At 43.1% G+C, this 21,663-nt stretch overlaps 1 protein-coding gene across 5 annotated transcripts in view; it reads left to right on the top strand.

The window, feature by feature from the left end:
* Nucleotides 1-1,250, top strand: part of GRIK1 (glutamate ionotropic receptor kainate type subunit 1) — a 376,723-nt gene extending 375,473 nt beyond the window's left edge. For 2 of the 5 annotated variants that reach the window (XM_069760823.1, XM_069760824.1), the window contains one exon: nucleotides 816-1,246. In XM_069760823.1, coding sequence (XP_069616924.1) covers nucleotides 816-971 — 156 coding nt within the window. In that variant the 3' untranslated portion in view covers nucleotides 972-1,246. Of the gene's footprint in view, nucleotides 1-815 lie in introns of all 5 variants that reach the window. The other 3 variants (XM_069760826.1, XM_069760825.1, XM_069760822.1) reach the window with 3 other exon arrangements.
* The last annotated feature ends 20,413 nt before the right edge of the window (nucleotides 1,251-21,663 follow it).

Raw genomic sequence — 21,663 nt, 5'->3', positions numbered from 1 at the left:
AACATTCGCCGGATTTAGCCTGACACTGAAAACCTGATGTGTGAAAGTAGCCTAAGAAGGGGCTTTTCAGAGCCTGATTCTAGATCTCCATTCTTGGGATCCCTGGGGTTCCTGGTGGACGTTCCTTTAGATCTCAGTCAGTTATCCCTTATCCCTTTATTATATGATAAGTTACTATTTTGGATCAATCCTTTGCAACCCAGAATGCCAAGTGTGCAGGATCACCCCCATTACCACTAGTGGGAAGGGAATAATGATATGCTGCTGGAAACTGGATAGGCATGAATATTAGACCAGTGAACAGAACACAGGGGGAAGCATATTCTTATGTTTACTTACTAAGTTGGGGGTGACAGATCCACAATTGTGACATCTTCTGGTGACCTACAAGAAATGGTGCTACACAGTCACAGAACCTAGACAACCTACAGAACCAAGAGCATCTGCAGCGCAAACATCCGTCATGCCCTGAACTTGTAGAGTCACAAGCAGTAAGTAGATCTTGAAAGTACAAGAAACAACCCAGAACATGATACAATGTGAATCTTTTCAGAATCATAGATGCCTATAAAGAAAAAAAAAAAGTTGTTGACAAAGACGCAGCACATGTCCTTCAAAGGACAAGAAACCCGTAAATTTAACCACTCAAATAAAAAAAACCTACATTTTGCTTTTATCTTGAAATTGTATGTTTTATATACTTACAGTAAGTGAATCTTTCTTTTATGCTTTTCTTTTACCAAATGTCACAGTAGGGTAAAACCCATGATTGAGCTTAAGTGCGCCTGAATAATATGTTGTTTTCCTGTCTCCAGTGTCTTTCTTTCAACGCCATAATGGAAGAACTTGGAATATCGCTAAAACATCCGAAAAGGCTAAAAAAGAAATCAAAGGTCAAAGGGAGATCGTCATTTACCAGTATGCTTACTTGTCACCAGAGGCGGATAATCAGAAAAGAGACAATGGCGTAAGAAACTGACATCACTTTATGAAATGACTGAGAACTGTACCGAGGGGTTTTTTTTTAAGAAAAAAAAATAAAATTCTGTCTCCTTTTTTAAAATTCTTTACATGATTTTTATAACAACCTCTAGGATCCGTTCAACGTGGAGAATGTAGAATCGGATGAAGCTCTCACGAGACAAGTGAGAATCTGTGCGATGCATCTCCTACCTACTCCATCATCCCCCCCCCCCCATGTACAAATAACCTGTGTACTTTCTAAATAAAACAAATTTGTTTTTTTTTTCACTTTTCTGTGCATAATTTGCCAATAATTTTAATAAAGAGTTATAATATAGGGACTTTCTCCTTGCCCACATCACCCAGATCAGGAAATTTGTTGGTTCCACCCTTGTTCTACCCAGGAACACCCAAAAAAAATTAACGAAAAACACTCTAAAATTCATGAAATGAACCGAGTCCTAAAAATACAGATGAAGTTGGAGTATGTTAGTAAAGATGAAAGCTAAAAAATCCCCGATACCCTTAGTTGTATCACTAAGGTCATTCATACCAGGTCATATATACTGTTCAATCACAACATTAAAACCAAAGGTGTAGCTCCCCTTAGTGCTGCCAAAGCCACCAGACCTTTTGAGGCATGGTCTAGACATGACCACTGAAGGTGTCCTATCTAACTGGCACCTGTAATTTGGGATTACTGCCTCCATAGATTGGGTTTGTTTTTCCAGTACAGCTGACAGATGTTAAATCAGATTGAGGTCCAAGGAATTTTGAGGCTTAATCACGTAATACCTTAACGCTAAACAGCTAGGAAAGGGGGCATAGGGAATAAAGGGTTTCTTTAAGACCTTAAAGTATAGACATAAAAACAATTATGCCACTTAGAGGACTCAAGTTTGCCTCCACAACAAGCGCGAACCAATTTAATTTATATATAGGGGGTCTACGCAACCTGGTTTTCAAGAAATATTTTCTCAAACGAAACGAGAGAATACAAGAACCAAACACACAATATATTCAGACATCATTATCAAATAAATCTAAATTCAATAACACTAATAAATATTCAAATACATTTCTGACATTTGAAAATATGGTCTCAATGGAAAATAAAAAAAATAAAAGAGAAATCCAAGGTTCAGTACAAACAATTCAATTCACAGGGAATAACAAGCCATGTTGAAACTACAAGAAAATATGAATTTAATTATCCGTCTGGCTGACAAAGGGGGAGGCATTGTTATCATGGACTAATCTGTGTACCATGAGGAATCGCTCCCCCTTCTGGGCAACATAAATGCATATACACAACTCAAAACTGTCCTACTAAAATGATTTTAATCAATCTAACTTTTACCGTCAAACATGGGGGACAGCCATGGGCACTTGATTCACCCCTAGTTACGCTAATTTACATGTGGGTAAGTGGGAAGAATTCACGATATATATATATTGGTGGACAATTACATTCTGGTCTGGTTCTGGGGTGTTGCTTTATTGATGACATTTTCTTTATATGGGAAGGTCCCCAAAATGATCTGTTTTTGTTAAAGGGAAGGTGCCACTTTTTTATTTATCAAAAAAATTATTTTACATAACAAGTTGTTTGAACCTAAGATTTACTAAATTGTATTTGTTGTTTTTTTTTTATAAATTTTTAAAACAGCCGCTGGGGGCTGGAGTTTTATTTTGCAGGTCGTTGGATGACACTTACAGTCAGCATATACAGCAGCCCCTGGGCATAGGAGACAGTGGTTGGATGCCAACCCTATCTCTTACATTGTAGCCACATCAGCTGTGAACTGGGCATGCCTCTGTGGGCTGCCCAATTCACAGCTGTAGGTGTGGCTGAACGCCATTTTATTATTGCCAGGACCTGTAACGCCGGAAGCTGTACTGCTCACTTCCAACATAACAGGTCCTAGGCAAGCTGCACATACCGGAGACGGGAGGAGCAGCAGGGACGAAAGGAGCGTGGCAGTGACTTCATCCATTGGTGAGTATCAGGGCTGTGACATCAACATCAGGGGGCAGTAAAGGGACAGGCATAGTGCTTTTGTGCAGAGGCATAAATATGACAATGAGACATAGAATATGATAGAGGTAGAGATGGCTTATAATAGTGGGGAGAGATAGCATATGAGGGGGGAGATGGCATATGAGGGGGAAGACATGACATGGGAGGGACAAGGCATATGAGACGGGGGAAGAGACATAGCATATGAGGGATGAGGGAGAAAGATGGCATATGAGGAGGAGTGAAAGATATGGCATACGAGAGAAGGAACAGAGATGGCATATCAGAGGGAGGAAAGAGACATGGCATATGAGAGGGGGCATAGAGAGATGGCATATGAGAGGGAGGAGAGAGACATGGCATATGACAGGGACTTATTGAGGCTTATGGAGAGTGCATTATACTATATGGAGGCCAATGCAGAGTGCATTATAGTATATGGAGGCCAATGGTGAGTGCATTATACTATATGGAGGCCTATGTGGAGTACATTATACTGTACTATGGGGAGTGCATTATACTTGGCATAAGAGACATGGCATATGAGAGGGGGGAGAGAGACATGGCATATGAGAGGGGGAGAGAGACATGGCATATGAGATGGGGAGAGAGATGGCATATAAGAGGGAGGAGAGAGACATGGCATATGACAGGGAGTCATGGAGGCCTATGGAGAGTGCATTATACTATATGGAGGCCAATGGAGAGTGCATTATACTATATGGAGGCCAATGGAGAGTGCATTATACTGTATGGAGGCCAATGGTGAGTGCATTATACTATATGGAGGCCTATGTGGGTACATTATACTGTACTATATGGAGTACTATGGGGTGTGGATTATACTATATGGAGGCATTTGGAGAGTGCAAGGTTTCTGTAATATGTTGGTAACAACATGTACTTGCTCTACAGCCATGGCTTCCATGTTTTCCTAATACATAACCATGCTGCTCCCCCTCTCAGCCCTGCTCAATGCTAGGGGGTTATTAGCTATCAGGAAAATAGTTTAAAGGGGATATCCTGAATTTTAAGAAAAAATGTCCCTAAGCACTATCAGGCTGGTATTTGCTACCTAGAGCAGAACCTTTAAGGAATAATAGGGTCTCAATATTATTTAGAACCAAAGAGAGATAGACCTCTAAAAATTAACTTTTATTGATATATATTAAACATCAATTTTTGCTTAAAAATGGTGCAATACAAAAATATATACGGACCACCAGGGAATAAGTATAATAATCTAATATGACAAAGGCTAATCTCTCCCTAGAAGAGCCCTAAGAAATCGCCCTACCTGTCAGCAGAGGTATTTTACTACAGTACAACCTTTTAGGAACGGCCATAGGCAATGTGAAGATCTGAGTTTGTGGGTTGTAATACTTTTTTATTCCTTACATCCATGGTCTTACAACAATTCTGGGTAGTAATAATAATAATAATCTTTATTTTTATATAGCGCTAACATATTTTGCAGCGCTTTACAGTTTGCACACATTATCACCGCTGTCCCCGTTGGGGCTCACAATCTAAATTCCCTATCAGTATGTCTTTGGAATGTGGGAGGAAACCGGAGAACCTGGAGGAAACCCACGCAAACACTGAGAGAACATACAAACTCTTTGCAGATGTTGTCCTTCGTGGGGTTTGAACCCAGGACTCCAGCACTGCAAGGCTGCTGTGCTAACCACTGCGCCACCGTGTTGCCCGTAGATGGTCATAATTCAATGTTCCCAGTCCTCAAGATCCCATCCTGGGGCCAATAGTTCCACTTCCCCCATTCCAGGCGATACCCACTGTCCCCCAACGTTTAGTTGGCCCACAGCTTTTGTATCTCTCTCCAGCATAGCCTATAGTCGTAGTCCATGCTCAATACCATGACCGTAGCACAGTTCTCCCGCTCCAGCTGGCAACAACAGTCCTTAAGATAGCTCTTCACATCCAGACGTTAGATCTCACGACCATAGCACATGTATCAAGTTCCAACGGGCAACCACATATTGTACATTCCCAATTGGGGTTCTCCAAACATCTTTGTGGATTCAGTGGTGGGCAGAGGAGCAGACCTGTATTCCACCAGAGGGATCCATGGACTGTTTCTGAAGAGGGTCTCTCTGCAGAGGGAGCCAGAGACTTTTTATAGACACAGCTCCCATTCAGGACATTCTTCCACAGGATTGGAGGAAGGTGGGGGTAGGTGATCCTTCAATGTTCGATTGTTCAAATAATCTGCATATTTATCCTTAATTGTGTTGGTTAGTAAACTGCAGTTGGCTGATGCCATACGTAATCAGCAGGCATTCACAAATTAACATATAACAAGAGTCAACGTTCGGTTTCATATGAAACAATGGCTCAATATCAAAACTAATGGAATGATTGCTTTTACCTTTACCTATATCTTAAGTACACATAAGATCCAGCCCACACGTGTTCCTCTGCTTACTGTCACTGAATGGAAACATTGATTCCAGAGGCTGAACACTTTCCAGGTGAATTGAGTGCGCTTAAACTAACATAGTTAGTAAGTAAGTAAGGCCGAAAAAAAGACATTTGTCCATCCAGTTCAGCCTATATTCCATCATAATAAATACCCAGATCTACGTCCTTCTACAGAACCTAATAATTGTATGATACAATATTGTTCTGCTCCAGGAAGACATCCAGGCCTCTCTTGAACCCCTCGACTGAGTTCGCCATCACCACCTCCTCAGGCAAGCAATTCCAGATTCTCACTGCCCTAACAGTAAAGAATCCTCTTCTATGTTGGTGGAAAAACCTTCTCTCCTCCACACGCAAAGAATGCCCCCTTGTGCCCGTCACCTTCCTTGGTATAAACAGATCCTCAGCGAGATATTTGTATTGTCCCCTTATATACTTATACATGGTTATTAGATCGCCCCTCAGTCGTCTTTTTTCTAGACTAAATAATCCTAATTTCGCTAATCTATCTGGGTATTGTAGTTCTCCCATCCCCTTTATTAATTTTGTTGCCCTCCTTTGTACTCTCTCTAGTTCCATTATATCCTTCCTGAGCACCGGTGCCCAAAACTGGACACAGTACTCCATGTGCGGTCTAACTAGGGATTTGTACAGAGGCAGTATAATGCTCTCATCATGTGTATCCAGACCTCTTTTAATGCACCCCATGATCCTGTTTGCCTTGGCAGCTGCTGCCTGGCACTGGCTGCTCCAGGTAAGTTTATCATTAACTAGGATCCCCAAGTCCTTCTCCCTGTCAGATTTACCCAGTGGTTTCCCGTTCAGTGTGTAATGGTGATATTGATTCCCTCTTCCCATGTGTATAACCTTACATTTATCATTGTTAAACCTCATCTGCCACCTTTCAGCCCAAGTTTCCAACTTATCCAGATCCATCTGTAGCAGAATACTAACGAGCAAGCAAATCTCTAATAATACACAGCTAGCAAATTTCCAAAAACACACAAGATCCACAAAATCGGTGCTCCGTGCTGCAAAAAGTCTGCTTCGCTTTGAGCCGAGGATTCTGCTCTACGTTCATTAGTCCAGTTGTCTTTAGATCAAAGCCTCACAGGCAGTCAGAAAGAAGCCATCCAGGATCTCCTCCCCGGTATAGACATACTGACAAGGTACTCAAGAGTGAGCAGAGTCTGCCATGGGTGTTCCCTCCTTCTTCCACCTATAAACTGCATTGTGTGCTGCGCTTCCTAGCTAGACTCTGATACATTACAGCCTATGTGATCTCTGCCCTCCTAGAAAACTTAGATGCTTTTCCCACATTCCACTTTGTGATGTGTTGTGTATATTTTCTTTCCCCTCCCTACTGCTTTCTCCAACAGCAGCATAAAAGATTGTGGAAAAGGAGAACCAACATATTGGGTGCAGTCAGATCTATGTCAGAATCAGCAGAATAGTCAGCTATATATGAGTTGCACAGTCTCTACAGCAGAAAAATAATATGTCGGTTTAATAAAGAATATTTAGGAAGTTGCTTAACTTGGCAATTAGGAAGCAAATGAATAATAAAGTAATAATAATAATAAAAAATTCAATACAAAGGAGTCCTTGTCTTTAAAACCCTATGTGTGTATGCGTCCTCATCAATTTTAAGAAGATACAGGATTTTTTTTTTAATTCTCGGAAAATCATGAAATCAGCAACTCTATCTCTTCATCTTAACGCTTCCTGGTAGGTCTACAAGAGAATAAAAGACATATGACGCAGCAGAAATAGTGATCTGTCCAGATGTGTGGCCACACTGTGAATACGCAATTATCCAGCATATTCAGCACCGGATAAAAAAAAATGTAATGAAAACATGGATAAAATTGGGCTGATAACAAAGAAACAAATAAAATACAACAACATACAGTCATTTATAGAAAGAGCGGTAATGACTCAAAGGCAGATGCCAAGAAATTCATCATTTGGCAAAGTAATAATGTAACTAATTGGTATATATAAAAAGAATAAAAGAAAGGATAAAGATAAAAATACTGTAAATAGAATTAATATTTTGTAATTTTTTTATGTCCTATGAAAGATTTCTATAAGATGAGTTTTGGCTCCATAATACTTTGTTTTTGCCATATAAAATGCAATGTGTTGAAATAATCTATTTTTGACATAGAGTAACTACGTTTTTCCATTTTTGTTTAATAATTTTATCCAGTATGGAAAGTTGTTAAACTTTGCAATTCACTTGTTAATTACTTTATTGCCATCCATCTTCATGCCTGTTAAAAAAAAAAAAATTTACTTGCCTTTATCTGCACCTCTATCAAAACGTACTCATTTGGAGTACAGATGATGGCAGTGATGGGTCAGCTCACTACTGTGTCACTAAGGCTGCTTTCACACTAGCGTCGGTACGGGGCCGTCACCATGCATCGGCCCGACGCACGTTGTGAAAGAAATTAACAACGGGGGCAGCGGATGTAGCTCGCGGGACCGTGATGTGCGGGTCACGACTGTCTGTTGGCTTGGTACATTAGCACTGATGGTCTCTAGATGGTGACTTCTGTGTGTAGCCCTATGCGGAAGAGCAGATCTGAATGGGGGGTAGGATAGGGAACCATGGAGCTTGGCATTATGTCTTGGTGGGATTTCAGTGGAAAAGCTTTGGCTGTCATTACACTGGTAATGGGGGCTCTGGGTGTCACTACTGTGAGTGGGGCAGGAGCTGGAAGTGGCTCGCGACCCTCTTTCTTAGCTGAATATGGCGCCTAAGGTGAGAATGGTTGGGGACCTCTGTTTTATAATATCATTTCCCGGAGCCATAACTTCTCTACGAGATGCACTACACATGGGGTTAAGATAACGAGCCAACATACCATCAGTTGGAACCATCAGGTTTCCAGCCTGTAGACTTTATTAACCTTCCCGATAGCCGTGGGAGTCTGATTTGTCCCTCTCACTCGCTGACTTTTCATTACCGTGATGCCTTTTTTGTTTTTTGTTTTTTACTCCCTTATTCTCATTTAAGGCCACACACTTCATTAATCCAGAATGTGCGACCATATTCCATTACCAGAGAAGCTGAATATTTATCACCCATAATTATGTGATGTGATACGAGAACGTGCTTCCCTTACAGGTGAGAGAAATTCGGGACAGAGAATCCACCGCCCTGGAAAAGATGCAATATTGGGCTCTGACGGTCCAGTGTTGGCCAGGGATCTGAAACTTGGTAAATGGGTCACACATTTGCGAGACAAGATGTCTTTTTCAGTGACTACATTTTTTTCTATACAAGATTTGGTCACTCTTTATTCCATTTTTTTGTATGTCAGTGTCTTGAAAAATATACATTTTTGTAGGTTTCTTTTTACAGTGTTTATTATGAGTTATGGTACAGTTTATAGTGTAGGTCGTTCCCAATATGTCAATACCAAACATACTTTTTTTTAAATTAGTGGTAATGTCCCCCAAACCTGTAATAATGTCCACTGTCTTGTAATAATTATTTCTATATAATGATAATTATATTTGCCCCATCCTGTAATAATGTCCCCATCCTGGTCTCCATCATGTAGTAATGCCTCCATTCTGGACATCTTCCTGTAATAATGTCCCCCATGATGCAATAATGTCCCCCGTCCTGTAATAATATCTTCTGTCCTGCCCCCATTTGTAATAATGTCCCTCATCCTTTAATAATGCCCTCTGTGCTGGCCCCAATCCTATAATAATCTCCCATGTCCATTAAGACTGTACGCCATCTTGTAAAAATGTAATCTGTCCTGGCCCCCAACTTGTAATAATTTCCCACATCCTGTAATAGTGTACCCTATTCTAGGCTCCATTGTGTAATAATGTCCTCTGTCCTGACATCCAGGTCCCCATTCTTGTCATGATCCCAATGGCAGGGGATCACAAAAGGACAAGCACACAAAAAACAGAACAAGCTCTAGGGTGATGGAAACTGAGCTGACCGCGATCCTGAACCTAATTCACAACACTAGCAGTAGCCGGGGAACGTGCCTACGATGATTCTAGACGTCTCGCGCCAGCCGAAGGACTAGCTTCCCCTATTAGAAGAAACAAAGACCTCTCTTGCCTCCAGAGAAACACCCCACAGAAATAGCAGCCCCCCACATGTAATGACGGTGAAATGAGAGGAAAGCACATACGTAGTAATGAAAACAGATTCAGCAAAATGAGGCCCGCTAAAACTAGATAGCAGAGGATACAAAAGTGAACTGCGCGGTCAGCGAAAAACCCTACAAAAAAACATCCTGAAATTACCTGAACTCATGTGCCAACTCATGGAACATGAGGAGTAATATCAGCCCACTAGAGCAACCAGCAACAAGGAATCACATAACTGCAAGCTGGACTAAAACAAAAATAAAGCAAAACGTGGAACAGGAAAATCAAAAACTTAGCTTGTCCTGATGATCACAGAAGCGGAAAGCAGAGGTAACAAGACACACTGATTACATTGATCGCCGGCGAGGAAATGACAAGAAAGCCAGGTTAAATAGGAAACTCCCATATCCTGATAGAACAGGTGGACACCAGAGACCGCAGAGAACACAAGTCACCCAGTACCATCTGTAACCACCAGAGGGAGCCCAAATACAGAATCCACAACAGTACCCCCCCCTTGAGGAGGGGTCACCGAACCCTCACGAGAACCACCAGGGCGACCAGGATGAGCCCTATGAAATACACGGACCAAATCAGCAGCATGAACATCAGAGGCAACCACCCAAGAATTATCCTCCTGACCATAACCCTTCCACTTGACCAAATACTGAAGTTTCCGTCTGGAAACACGAGAATCCAAGATCTTCTCCACAACATACTCCAATTCTCCCTCCACCAGCACCGGAGCAGGAGGCTCAAGCGAAGGAACAACAGGTACCTCATACTTCCGCAACAACGACCGATGGAACACATTATGAATAGCAAACGATGCCGGGAGATCCAAACGAAACGACACAGGGTTAAGAATTTCCAAGATCCTATAGGGACCGATAAACCGAGGCTTGAACTTAGGAGAAGAGACCTTCATAGGAACAAAACGAGAAGACAACCACACCAAGTCCCCAACACGAAGTCGAGGACCCACGCGGCGACGGCGATTAGCAAACTGCTGAGCCCTCTCCTGGGACTTCAAATTGTCCACCACATGACTCCAAATCTGATGCAACCTATCCACCACCGTGTCCACTCCAGGACAATCAGAAGGCTCCACCTGACCAGAGGAAAAACGAGGATGAAACCCCGAATTACAAAAGAAAGGGGAAACCAAGGTAGCAGAACTAGCCCGATTATTAAGGGCAAATTCGGCAAGCGGCAAAAAGGTAACCCAGTCATCTTGATCAGCAGAAACAAAACACCTTAAATAAGTTTCCAAGGTCTGATTAGTTCGTTCCGTCTGGCCATTCGTCTGAGGATGGAATGCAGACGAAAAGGACAAATCAATGCCCATCTTAGCACAGAACGTCCGCCAAAATCTAGACACAAACTGGGATCCCCTGTCAGAAACAATGTTCTCCGGAATCCCATGCAAACGAACCACGTTCTGAAAAAACAGAGGGACCAACTCAGAGGAGGAAGGTAACTTAGGCAAGGGGACCAGATGAACCATCTTAGAAAAGCGGTCACACACAACCCAGATGACGGACATTTTTTGAGAGACAGGGAGATCCGAAATAAAGTCCATGTAAATGTGCGTCCAAGGCCTCTTCGGGATAGGCAAAGGTGACAACAATCCACTGGCCCGAGAACAGCAAGGCTTAGCCCGAGCGCAAACTTCACAAGACTGCACAAAAGAATGCACATCCCTCGACAAGGAAGGCCACCAAAAAGACCTGGCCACCAAGTCTCTAGTACCAAATATTCCAGGATGACCCGCCAACGCAGAAGAATGGACCTCGGAGATGACTCTACTGGTCCAATTATCCGGAACAAACAGTCTTTCAGGCGGACAACGATCAGGTTTATCCGCCTGAAACTCCTGCAAAGCACGTCGCAAGTCTGGGAAGACAGCCGACAAAATCACCCCATCCCTAAGGATACCAGTGGGCTCAGAATTTCCAGGGGAATCAGGCACAAAACTCCTAGAAAGAGCATCCGCCTTCACATTCTTTGAACCTGGCAGGTATGAAACCACAAAATCGAAACGGGAGAAAAACAGTGACCAACGAGCCTGTCTAGGATTCAGACGCTTGGCAGACTCAAGGTAAATCAGATTTTTGTGATCAGTCAAGACCACCACACGATGTCTAGCACCCTCAAGCCAATGACGCCACTCCTCAAATGCCCACTTCATGGCCAAAAGCTCCCGATTACCAACATCATAATTCCGCTCAGTGGGCGAAAACTTTCTAGAAAAGAACGCACATGGCTTCATCACCGAGCAATCGGAGCTTCTCTGTGACAAAACCGCCCCCGCTCCAATCTCAGAAGCATCAACCTCAACCTGAAAAGGAAGCGAAACATCTGGCTGACGCAACACAGGAGCAGAAGAAAACCGGCGCTTAAGTTCCTGAAAGGCCTCCACAGCCGCAGGAGACCAATCAGCAACATCAGCACCCTTCTTAGTCAAATCCGTCAAAGGCTTAACAACACTAGAAAAATTAGTTATGAAACGACGATAAAAAATAGCAAAGCCCAAGAACTTCTGTAGACTCTTAAGAGATGTAGGCTGCGTCCAGTCACAAATAGCTTGAACCTTGACGGGATCCATCTCAATAGTAGAAGGGGAAAAAATATACCCCAAAACAGAAATCTTCTGGACTCCAAAGAGACACTTTGAACCTTTTACAAACAAAGAATTGGCCCGCAGGACCTGAAACACCTTCCTGACCTGCTGAACATGGGACTCCCAGTCATCAGAAAAAACCAAAACATCATCCAAATACACAATCATAAATTTATCCAGATATTCACGGAAAATATCGTGCATAAAGGACTGGAAGACAGAAGGAGCATTAGAAAGTCCAAAAGGCATCACCAAATACTCAAAATGGCCCTCAGGCGTATTAAATGCGGTTTTCCACTCATCACCCTGCTTAATCCGCACAAGATTATACGCACCCCGAAGATCAATCTTAGTGAACCATTTAGCCCCCTTAATGCGAGCGAACAAATCAGTCAACAATGGCAAAGGATACTGATATTTGACCGTAATCTTATTCAAAAGACGGTAATCTATACAAGGCCTCAAGGAACCATCTTTTTTGGCCGCAAAAAAATAACCTGCTCCCAAAGGAGATGAAGATGGACGGATATGTCCCTTTTCCAAGGACTCCTTAACATAATCCCGCATAGCAGTATGCTCTGGCACTGACAGATTGAACAAACGACCTTTAGGAAATTTACTGCCAGGAATCAAATCTATAGCACAATCGCAATCCCTGTGAGGAGGAAGCGAATTGAGCTTAGGCTCCTCAAAAACATCCCGATAATCAGACAAAAATACAGGAACCTCAGAAGGAGTAGATGAAGTGATAGAAATCGGAGGTGCATCATCATGAACCCCCTGACATCCCCAGCTTAACACAGACATCGTTTTCCAGTCCAAGACTGGGTTATGAGTTTGTAACCATGGCAGACCAAGCACTAAGACATCATGTAAATTATACAGTACCAGGAAGCGAATCACCTCCTGATGAACGGGAGTCATACGCATGGTCACGTGTGTCCAGTACTGAGGTTTATTCATAGCCTAAGGTGTAGAGTCAATTCCTTTCAAAGGAATAGGGACTTCCAGAGGCTCCAGACTAAACCCACAGCGGTTGACAAATGACCAATCCATAAGACTCAGGGCAGCGCCTGAATCCACATAGGCATCGACGGAAATGGCTGATAATGAACAAATCAAAGTCACAGACAGAATGAACTTAGACTGTAAAGTACTAATGGCAACAGACTTATCAACCTTTTTTGTGCGTTTAGAGCATGCTGATATAACATGAGCTGAATCACCACAATAAAAACGCAACCCATTTTTCCGCCTATAGTTTTGCCGTTCACTTCTGGACTGAATTCTATCACATTGCATTGTCTCAGGTGCCTGTTCAGAAGACACCGCCAAATGGTGCACAGGTTTGCGCTCCCGTAAACGCCGATCAATCTGAATAGCCATAGTCATAGACTCATTCAGACCTGTAGGCGCCGGGAACCCCACCATAACATCTTTAATGGCCTCAGAAAGGCCATCTCTGAATTTTGCAGCCAGAGCGCACTCATTCCACCGAGTAAGCACCGACCATTTCCGAAATTTCTGACAATATATTTCTGCTTCATCTTGCCCCTGAGAGAGAGCCAATAAAGCTTTTTCAGCCTGAATCTCTAGGTTAGGTTCCTCATAGAGCAAACCCAATGCCAGAAAAAACGCATCCACATTGAGCAACGCAGGATCCCCTGGTGCCAATGCAAATGCCCAATTCTGAGGGTCACCCCGCAGGAAAGATATTACAATTTTGACTTGCTGAGCAGGGTCTCCAGAGGAGCGAGATTTGAAAGAAAGAAACAACTTGCAATTGTTCCTAAAATTCAGAAAACTAGATCTATCTCCAGAAAAAAACTCTGGGATAGGAATTCTAGGTTCAGACATAGGAGCATGTACAACAAAATCTTGTATATTTTGAACCTTAGCAGCAAGATTATTCAGGCTGGAAGCCAAACTCTGGACGTCCATGATAAACAGCTGAGGTCAGAGCCATTCAAGGATTAAGAGGAGGTAAGACGCAGCCAGGCTGCAATTAAGGCTAGGCAGCAAACTCTGAGGGAAGGAAAAAAAAACTTCCTCAGACTACTTTTGCTCCTACTTCAGCCAATACGATTACCACTTTTTGGCCGGCGATACTGTCATGATCCCAATGGCAGGGGATCACAAAAGGACAAGCACACAAAAAACAGAACAAGCTCTAGGGTGATGGAAACTGAGCTGACCGCGATCCTGAACCTAATTCACAACACTAGCAGTAGCCGGGGAACGTGCCTACGATGATTCTAGATGTCTCGCGCCAGCCGAAGGACTAGCTTCCCCTATTAGAAGAAACAAAGACCTCTCTTGCCTCCAGAGAAACACCCCACAGAAATAGCAGCCCCCCACATGTAATGACGGTGAAATGAGAGGAAAGCACATATGTAGTAATGAAAACAGATTCAGCAAAATGAGGCCCGCTAAAACTAGATAGCAGAGGATACAAAAGTGAACTGCGCGGTCAGCGAAAAACCCTACAAAAAACCATCCTGAAATTACCTGAACTCATGTGCCAACTCATGGAACATGAGGAGTAATATCAGCCCACTAGAGCAACCAGCAACAAGGAATCACATAACTGCAAGCTGGACTAAAACAAAAATAAAGCAAAACGTGGAACAGGAAAATCAAAAACTTAGCTTGTCCTGATGATCACAGAAGCGGAAAGCAGAGGTAACAAGACACACTGATTACATTGATCGCCGGCGAGGAAATGACAAGAAAGCCAGGTTAAATAGGAAACTCCCATATCCTGATAGAACAGGTGGACACCAGAGACCGCAGAGAACACAAGTCACCCAGTACCATCTGTAACCACCAGAGGGAGCCCAAAAACAGAATCCACAACACATTCTGTAATAATGACCTCTGTTTTGGCAACACATTTTAATCCCTGCCCCCATCCTGTCCCCCATCCTATAATAATGTCCACCATCCTGATGCCCATCCTGGCCCCCATCCTATAATAATATCCACCATCCTGGCCCCCATTCTGAAATAATTTCCCCCATCGTGGCCCCTGTCTTGTAATCCTAGCCCCCATCCTATAGTAATGTCCAACATCATGGTCCCCATTCTGTAATAATGCCCTTGTTCTGCAATCACGTTGCCAGTTCTGCCCCCCATTGTGTAATAATGTCCCTCATCCTACAATAATGCCCTTCATCTTGGCCCTCATCCTGTAATAATGTTCTCCTTCCTGGCCCTCATCCTATAATAATACCCACCATCCTGGTCCCCATCTTGCAATAATGCCCTTTTTCTGTAATAATATCCCCGCTTCTGCCCCCATCCTGTAATAATGTCCTCCATCCTGTTGCTCTCACATAAATACGTCCTAAACTTTCTGTGCCTTTTCCATCATTGGGAACCCATAAATGCAGCTTGTGATATTACTTCCCATGTAAATGTTTGTCGCAGACAGTCTGGAATGATTTCGCAGCCCCTCCGCGGAGCAATACGAGAAGATTTTGTTGAGTAATTTCACTAAATAGGCAAATTGTATATGCAAGTGAGCCAACTTCTGGAATCTAATGTATTCGCGCTTCCACGTCGAGCCGGCGGCTGATCGGCTTTTTGCTTGTGTTTTGCATTAACTTTGTGAAACATTGTTGAACAAATTGGGCAAACATAGGTGAGAGGAAATTAGGTAATGTCATGCAAAAGATCAGTCTCGGCAGGGCGGATTTATGAGATGTGGAAGTGATGAGTGGGATTTACGCTAACGATCATCATTAACACTGGGAGGAAGGAAAGTTCAATCTTGGCTCCGAGACTTCGTCTCTCAAGATAGAAGCGCTGTGATATAATTCACGACATTGCTGCTTACAGTCACCGTTAGGGAAGGCAGATTGCATGAAAGCACTGTAGCGCAGGGTCACTACGTCATCGTCCTTTTTGCTGTGCTCAAATTACCGGGGGCATAGTGTCTATTTGTCTTGCGGAGACGCTCCGACTCTGTAGGATAAATTTCACCCGTACGATGTATTGGATGCGGTGAGTCCGCACGGATCAATGAACACATGCGGAATCACCAATCACCTGCGTTCAATAGCCGGCAGCTTTAGATGCAGCGGACATGTGCTGCGTCCAAAATGCTGACAATTACTAAACGTGTGAAGAGGCAGAGAAACAAGCGCCAAACGACTTCGATATTGTCAATCGCGCTCGTTTAGCGGCCTGAACTTAGCGCTTGTAAATACAACATAAATTTTTACATCTGATGGTGCGATATGTGAGCATTTTGCCCAGGGCCCCACTTTGTCTAAAACCGGCCCTGCCTTGACCTACACATTTAACACCAGAAGTCCCAGAAATTTCGAGCTCCAAAGGTTCCAAAGGTAGAAATGTTAAATGACCCCTCTCTGGGACTTCTAGTGTTAAAGGGCAGGTATCTTAGCAGATTCAGAGTGCGGCTCTTTTGTTTGTATACTATAGCATCGCAGTCACAGAAACATGTCCAGTCCCTTCCCCTCTGCCAGATCTTTTCAGAGTGATCAATGACTGTAAAGAAGGTACTTTTGGTATATCAATGGGTTCATGGGATCACTGGTGAAAATAGAAACTAAAATGTTGGGAAGTATTGTACCTAAGCTTTATTCTGCCTATATGGAGAGGTATCATTCTGTGCAGGGTGGCTGCTATGGTCCCTAAAAAAAACTTTTTGGCAGTGAGGGTGATCAATGAGTGGAACAGGCGGCCACGAGAGGTGGTGAGTTCTCCTTCAATGGAGGCTGGACAGACATCTGTCCGAGATGGTTTAGTGACTCCTGCATTGAGCAGGGGGTTGGACACGATGACCCTTGAGGTCCCTTCCAACTCTACCATTCTACGATTCTATGGCAAAGCTGGCTGAGATGACGAACCGTGAATGTGCAGTTTACATGGTCAGCATATATACATAGTTGCCCTGTTTGACCCCTGTGCATCTAGGCAGCACCATAGTCCAGGAGATATGGATGAAGTTTGCATGTGCTCCCCATATTTCTGTGAATTTCCCATGGGTACGTTCATTTTCTTCAACACTCCAAAATTCACTTTGATACGAGCTGAGTTGCAGTACCAGCTACTGGCCACTACATGGTGTATGGAGCTCAGCTTCTTTTCAGCAATATACATTGTCTATTTCCAGCTGCTAACAGCTCATTGGTGGGGGGTGTCAAGTGTAGGACCCTCACTGATCTAATATTGATCACTAATCCTAAGGAAAGGTCATTGGTATAAAAAAAAACTTAAACTATTGGTGCTACATCTCTCTTGATGGATTAAACACACATGGGAGTCCTGGGATTAACAGAGTAGAAGTTTGGTTCAACTTTTTTGAAAATGTTCTCCTGGAGAATCGGGAGGGTTTCTTAAATATAAAAGTGCCACTTTTTGCAGGTTGCACCCAGTTCCTGTCACTTCAATAGGCATCTGGATGCCAAGGATAAGTCTGATGGTCCAGCGATGCTTCCTGGGTGGCTTCTATGAGACTTGTCATCTTCCGTGAGTTTGGGAGGTCTCTGCATTTCTTGGGAGCCTTCGGGGTTATCTGGGAGATCTGAAAAGTATGGTCAATACTAAACTACTGAAAAGATGAAAAGTTTGCGGGAAACTTATCCATGAAACTCCACGAACAACTACCCATGACATACGATACAACCTGTACTAAGAATATTGGCATGAAGTCTGAGTTCTATCATTTCCTGCTAGTCATGTTCCTAAGTAACTGAACCCATTTTCTTCTGCAGAACCCAATGTGCCGCATTTACTTTGCAATTTACTGTATATATGTTGGCTGGGGCTCAGTGACCTGTTTTTGTAGTTGGCATTGTTTTGAGGGCACAAGAAAATAAAATCTAAAAGGGGAGAAAGGAGAAAACTCTAGAAAGTTGACGAGATATGAACACAAAATTGGTCTCTGAGACTGATGCTATCAGTTCTCTCAATTTCTTGTGGCTGTCAGAAAATGGCTGCACTTCTGTAATTCTTAACATGACTGACGGAGATAGCCAAGCATGGTCTTCAGAACTCCCATTACAATGAAAGGAGTGGAGGTGCACATGATCTACCTTAGATCCATTCACATGGTTCACCGGTTCTCAGGATCAGACTAACGGATAGGGGATAAGTTTCGAGCTTAAAAATACTCCTTTATGGGGGTTCCCTGGGATTTTAAAGAGGTTGTCCACTACTCCCGCGGTTAGCACCGGATGTCCAGGGTCTCATATGACCTTGTTACGCCACGTTAGCTCTGAAGTCAGTCAGCAGTCACTAACGACATGCGGTGCTCACACCTTCCCCGGATGTCTGAGGTTCATCAAAAGGAAGTGAGAGCACAGCAGCCAAATAATGCCTGTTGATTGGCTGCAGCGCTCACATGGGTTAACAATGTCACTGGAGCCTCGGGAGAACCGATGACCACATCGCATTAACGGTGTCTGTATCGGGAGTGAGCATAGAGTATTTTTATTTTACATTGGGGAATGTAGAATTTAAGAAGGAGGTTGTCTGAGTAGTGGACCACTCCTTTAAGAAAGTAGCCTAAAAGCAAGAAACATCATAAAATAAAAAAAGTTAAATGTTTGTCCTTCTGGTGGAACCTGCAGTTAGCGACATCATATACATCATTCAAGTGACTACTGCAGCCAATCACAGGCTTTAGTGGTGACACTTGCATGTATGGGATGTGATTGGCTGCAGAGGTTGCTTGAATGATGTATGTGATGTGATCAATGCAGAATTGGTGTTGGTGGAACAGCGGGAGAAAAGGGTTATATCTACAGAACGATGCTTCTCATTTGTGTGCCCGTTATTTGCGTGCAACTATCGCTTATCTGTTCCGTGTTGGTGCAAATTCTATTCTGCTTGATTTTTTTCAGTTCAGAATTGGTTTGCGAAAGTATTCACCACCTTGTCATTTTTTTGTGCTTTGCTATCTCAAAATTACACAAGGTTTTTTGAGGGTTTGCATCAGTTCATGTAAAAGACATGCCTACAACTGTGAACATTTGGTTTTCTTATTATTGTGAAGCAAACAACAAATAGGACAAAATAACTGAAAACTTCAGTGTGCATAACTATTCACCCCCCTAAAGTCAGTACTTTGTAGAGCCTCATTTTGTGGCAATAACAGCCACAAGTCACTTTGGATAAGTCACTATGAGTTTTTCACATTTTGCCTTTGGAATTTTTGCCCATTCCTCAAGACAAAACTGCTCCAGCTCCTTCAAGTCTGACCACAAAATCTCAATTGGAATAAGGTCTGAGCTTTCACTAAGCTACTCCAAATCATGTTTTATGTTTCCCTTAAACCACTTGAGTGTTGCTTTGGGTCATTCTCTTGTTGGAAGGTGAACCTCAGTCCTAGTATCAAATCACTGAAAGACTGAAACAGGTTTTGCTCAAGATTATCACTGTTTTTCGCACCATCCATCTTCCCCTCAACTTAGACCATTTTCCCTGTCCCGCTGCTGGAAAACATCCCCACATCATGATGCTGCCACCACCATGTTTCAATGTGAGGATGGTGTTCTTGGGGCTTTGTAGGTGTGGCTCCAGCTATAGTATTTACCTTGGTGGCGAAAAAATTAAATTTTTGTCTCATCTGACCACAACACCTATCTCCACAATGTCTTTTGGCAAACTCAAAACGAGTGGGATTGTTTTCTCTTCCATTATGGCCACCTATATGGAGTGTATGGCTTATTTTGGTTGTATGGACAGATACTCCAGTCTCTGCTTCAAAGTTACCTTTAGTCTCTGTGCTGCATCTCTGATTAATGCCCTCCTTGTCAGAACTGAGAGTTTTGGTGGGCGGCCCTCTATTTACAGGTTTGTTGTGGTACCATGTTCTTTCCATTTGATGATAATAGATTTGATGGTGTCTGGGGGATCATCAGAGATTGGGATGTTTTTTTTAAAACCCAACCCTGACTTGTTCTTCTCAACAACTTTGTCCCTGACTTGTTTAGAGATCTCCTTGGACTTCATGGTATTGTTTGAAGATATCCTTTATCTTCATGGTGTTGTTTGGAGACCTCCTTGGACTTCATGGTGTTGTTTGGAGATCTCCTTTATCTTCATGTTGTTGTTTGGAGATCTCCTTGGTCTTCATGATGTTGTTTGGAGATCTCCTTGGTCTTCATGGTGTTGTTTGGAGATCTCCTTGGACTTCATGGTGTTGTTTGAAGATATCCTTTATCTTCATGGTGTTGTTTGGAGATCTCCTTGGTCTTCATGGTGTTGTTTGGATATATCCTTGGTCTTCATGGTGTTGTTTGGAGATCTCCTTGGTCATCATGGTATTTGGTTAGTGGAGCCTCTTGTTAATGGTGTTGCAGCCTCTGTTTCCTTTCAGAAAAGGTAAAGTGTATGTACTGACTACGAGGCAGACTGCTAAATCCAAAAATAGTGGGGTACCGCCCGACCCCCAGGGAGGGCTACAGGTAGTTAATTTATCCTCTTACCAACTTACAGATGTTCAGTTAAAACTCTTATCTAAAGGTCTTTCATTTTCTCCCACTAACGCGTTTCATTTGTTTACAGCTATAAAGGATCTGCACCTGTTCTCCCGAAAATTATTGCTGAAGAAATTACACCAAAAAAAGTATTTATGTGAACCCATGAGCGAGAGGGAGACTCTCCAGAATTTGGAGGATCTTCTGGACGAGCAGGTTGGTTCACACATTGATAGATTTCCTCCTTCCTCTTTGCCCAGATCTACAAGGTTCCCCCCCTTGTCTCTGAGTCCAGCTATTGAGGTTTTCACTAGGTGTGTTAGTGAAGACTTCAAAAAACTCTCCACAAGGAGACGTTATGACAACCTGACGAATAAGGAGCGTCTGGCTTTATCTGAATTACAATCTTTGCCTGACGTTATCTTTAAACCAGCAGACAAGGGGGGGAATATTGTGATCTGGCCTCAGGTTAAATATGAGCGTGAGGCCCTCAGACAACTGAGGGACCCCAACACCTACTCTAGATTGTCCTATAACCCTCTGGTTTCTTTCTCTCTCGGTCTCCAGGGCATTTTAGTTCGAGCTCTGGACAATAATGTCATTACTAAACAGGTTTTGGAAGGTTTGACTGTCAAATATCCTAAAGTCGCAACTTTTTATCTCCTTCCTAAAATCCACAAAAATGCCCTCGACCCTCCGGGGCGTCCCATTGTGTCAGGGATTGGAGGACTATGTAACCCCATATGCCAATTTATTGACTTTTACCTCAAACCCCTCGTAGAATCATTACCATCCTACGTACGAGACACAACGGACGCCCTGACTAGGGTCGACGGCATTTTTGTGGATCATGATACCCTGATGGTGACCGCCGACGTGGAGAGCCTGTACACCTGCATTGATCACCAACATGGCATCGACGCGGTCTGCCTCTTCCTGGGGGCCTCCGACTGTGACGGTCCTTTATGTGACTTTTATCCTTGAGCTGCTGCACTACGTCCTTACCCACAACTTCTTCGTCTACGAAGATCAAT

Source organism: Ranitomeya imitator, chromosome 3, assembly GCF_032444005.1.
Source record: "Ranitomeya imitator isolate aRanImi1 chromosome 3, aRanImi1.pri, whole genome shotgun sequence".
Taxonomy (NCBI): domain Eukaryota; kingdom Metazoa; phylum Chordata; class Amphibia; order Anura; family Dendrobatidae; genus Ranitomeya; species Ranitomeya imitator.
The sequence above is the reverse complement of the archived record's forward strand: the minus strand, read 5'-3'. Positions and strand labels throughout refer to the sequence as shown.